At 58.1% G+C, this 1,171-nt stretch overlaps 1 protein-coding gene across 1 annotated transcript in view; it reads left to right on the plus strand.

The window, feature by feature from the left end:
• VOLCADRAFT_101127 (uncharacterized protein) overlaps positions 1-1,171 on the plus strand; it is a gene marked incomplete at both ends in the record, with an annotated part of 8,525 nt that overhangs the window by 2,630 nt on the left and 4,724 nt on the right. Inside the window, 2 exons of the mRNA XM_002959582.1 lie at positions 87-124; positions 775-992. Of these exons, the coding sequence (XP_002959628.1) occupies positions 87-124; positions 775-992 (256 nt within the window). The remainder of the gene's footprint in view (positions 1-86; positions 125-774; positions 993-1,171) is intronic.

Consider the following 1,171-nt stretch of genomic DNA (forward strand, 5'->3'; position numbering starts at 1 on the left):
GCCTCGCCATGGACGTCTCGCCGTCGGCCACCTCGCCGTCGGCCGCTTTGCCGTCGGCCGCCTCGTCGTCGGCATCTCGGCGTCAGCTTTCAGCGTTTCCACGTCACGGTTTGTCGTACCTCCGGTGAGTCACGCGCTAGTTAAACGCATCCCTTGTCTGTGCGATGCATTTCCTTGTTGACGCTGCCCTATGTACGTCATTGTACAATTTTGCAGGGCGTTACGTCTTGTTCGTTAGTTGGTTGTAAAGCGCTGTTGTCTGTTGTGGTTTTTTGTGGTTGTGCCGCATGCGACGTGCTTGTGCAGTCTTCTTTTGTTTGCATCATAAAGCAGATCATGGCCGGACAGCACAGAGCAAGACGTGTTGCACATGGATAGACGAGTTGGGACGGAGGGGGATTTCGGTATGAAATTGTTGTACCTTGGCAAGGTACGGCGTGTAGGGAGTACGGCATGAAGGTCTTTCCCCGTATGTTCACTGCGTGGGTGCCACTTTGTGTCCGTTCGTGATGTAGTGATGTCGTACATACGTTCGGAGCAAAGTTTCTTCCCAACTGCCCGCGATCCGCCTGTGTGCGTTTTAGTACGTTTCTGCATCTTGTGCACAACTGCCCATATCGTTTTGCTGTGCAAAGTCTGTGCTCGTTGCGTCCCCTGCTAGCTGGTTAACAACGTGCCTGTGTGTGTATTTCCCTGCCCACCTCCCGCCCGTTCCCGCCACCGGTCTGAGCGAGCCTGGGCGAGGACTTCCAACAGGACAACACGTATCCGTAGGGTTTAACTAGGCCGGCCGCCTCGCCGTCGGCCGCCTCGCCGTCGGCCGCCTGGCCGTCCGCCGCCTCGCCGTCGGCCGCCTCGCCGTCGGCCGCCTCGCCGTCGGCCGCCTCGCCGTCGGCCGCCTCGCCGTCGGCCGCCTCGCCGTCGGCCGCCTCGCCGTCGGCATCTCGCCGTCAGCTTTCAGTGTTTCCACGTCACGGTTTGTCGTACCTCCGGTGAGTCACGCGCTAGTTAAACGCATCCCTTGTCTGTGCGATGCATTTCCTTGTTGACGCTGCCCTATGTACGTCATTGTACAATTTTGCAGGGCGTTACGTCTTGTTCGTTAGTTGGTTGTAAAGCGCTGTTGTCTGTTGTGGTTTTTTGTGGTTGTGCCGCATGCGACGTGCTTGGC

This window comes from Volvox carteri (genome assembly GCF_000143455.1).
Source record: "Volvox carteri f. nagariensis unplaced genomic scaffold VOLCAscaffold_388, whole genome shotgun sequence".
In the NCBI taxonomy this organism is placed as follows: domain Eukaryota; kingdom Viridiplantae; phylum Chlorophyta; class Chlorophyceae; order Chlamydomonadales; family Volvocaceae; genus Volvox; species Volvox carteri.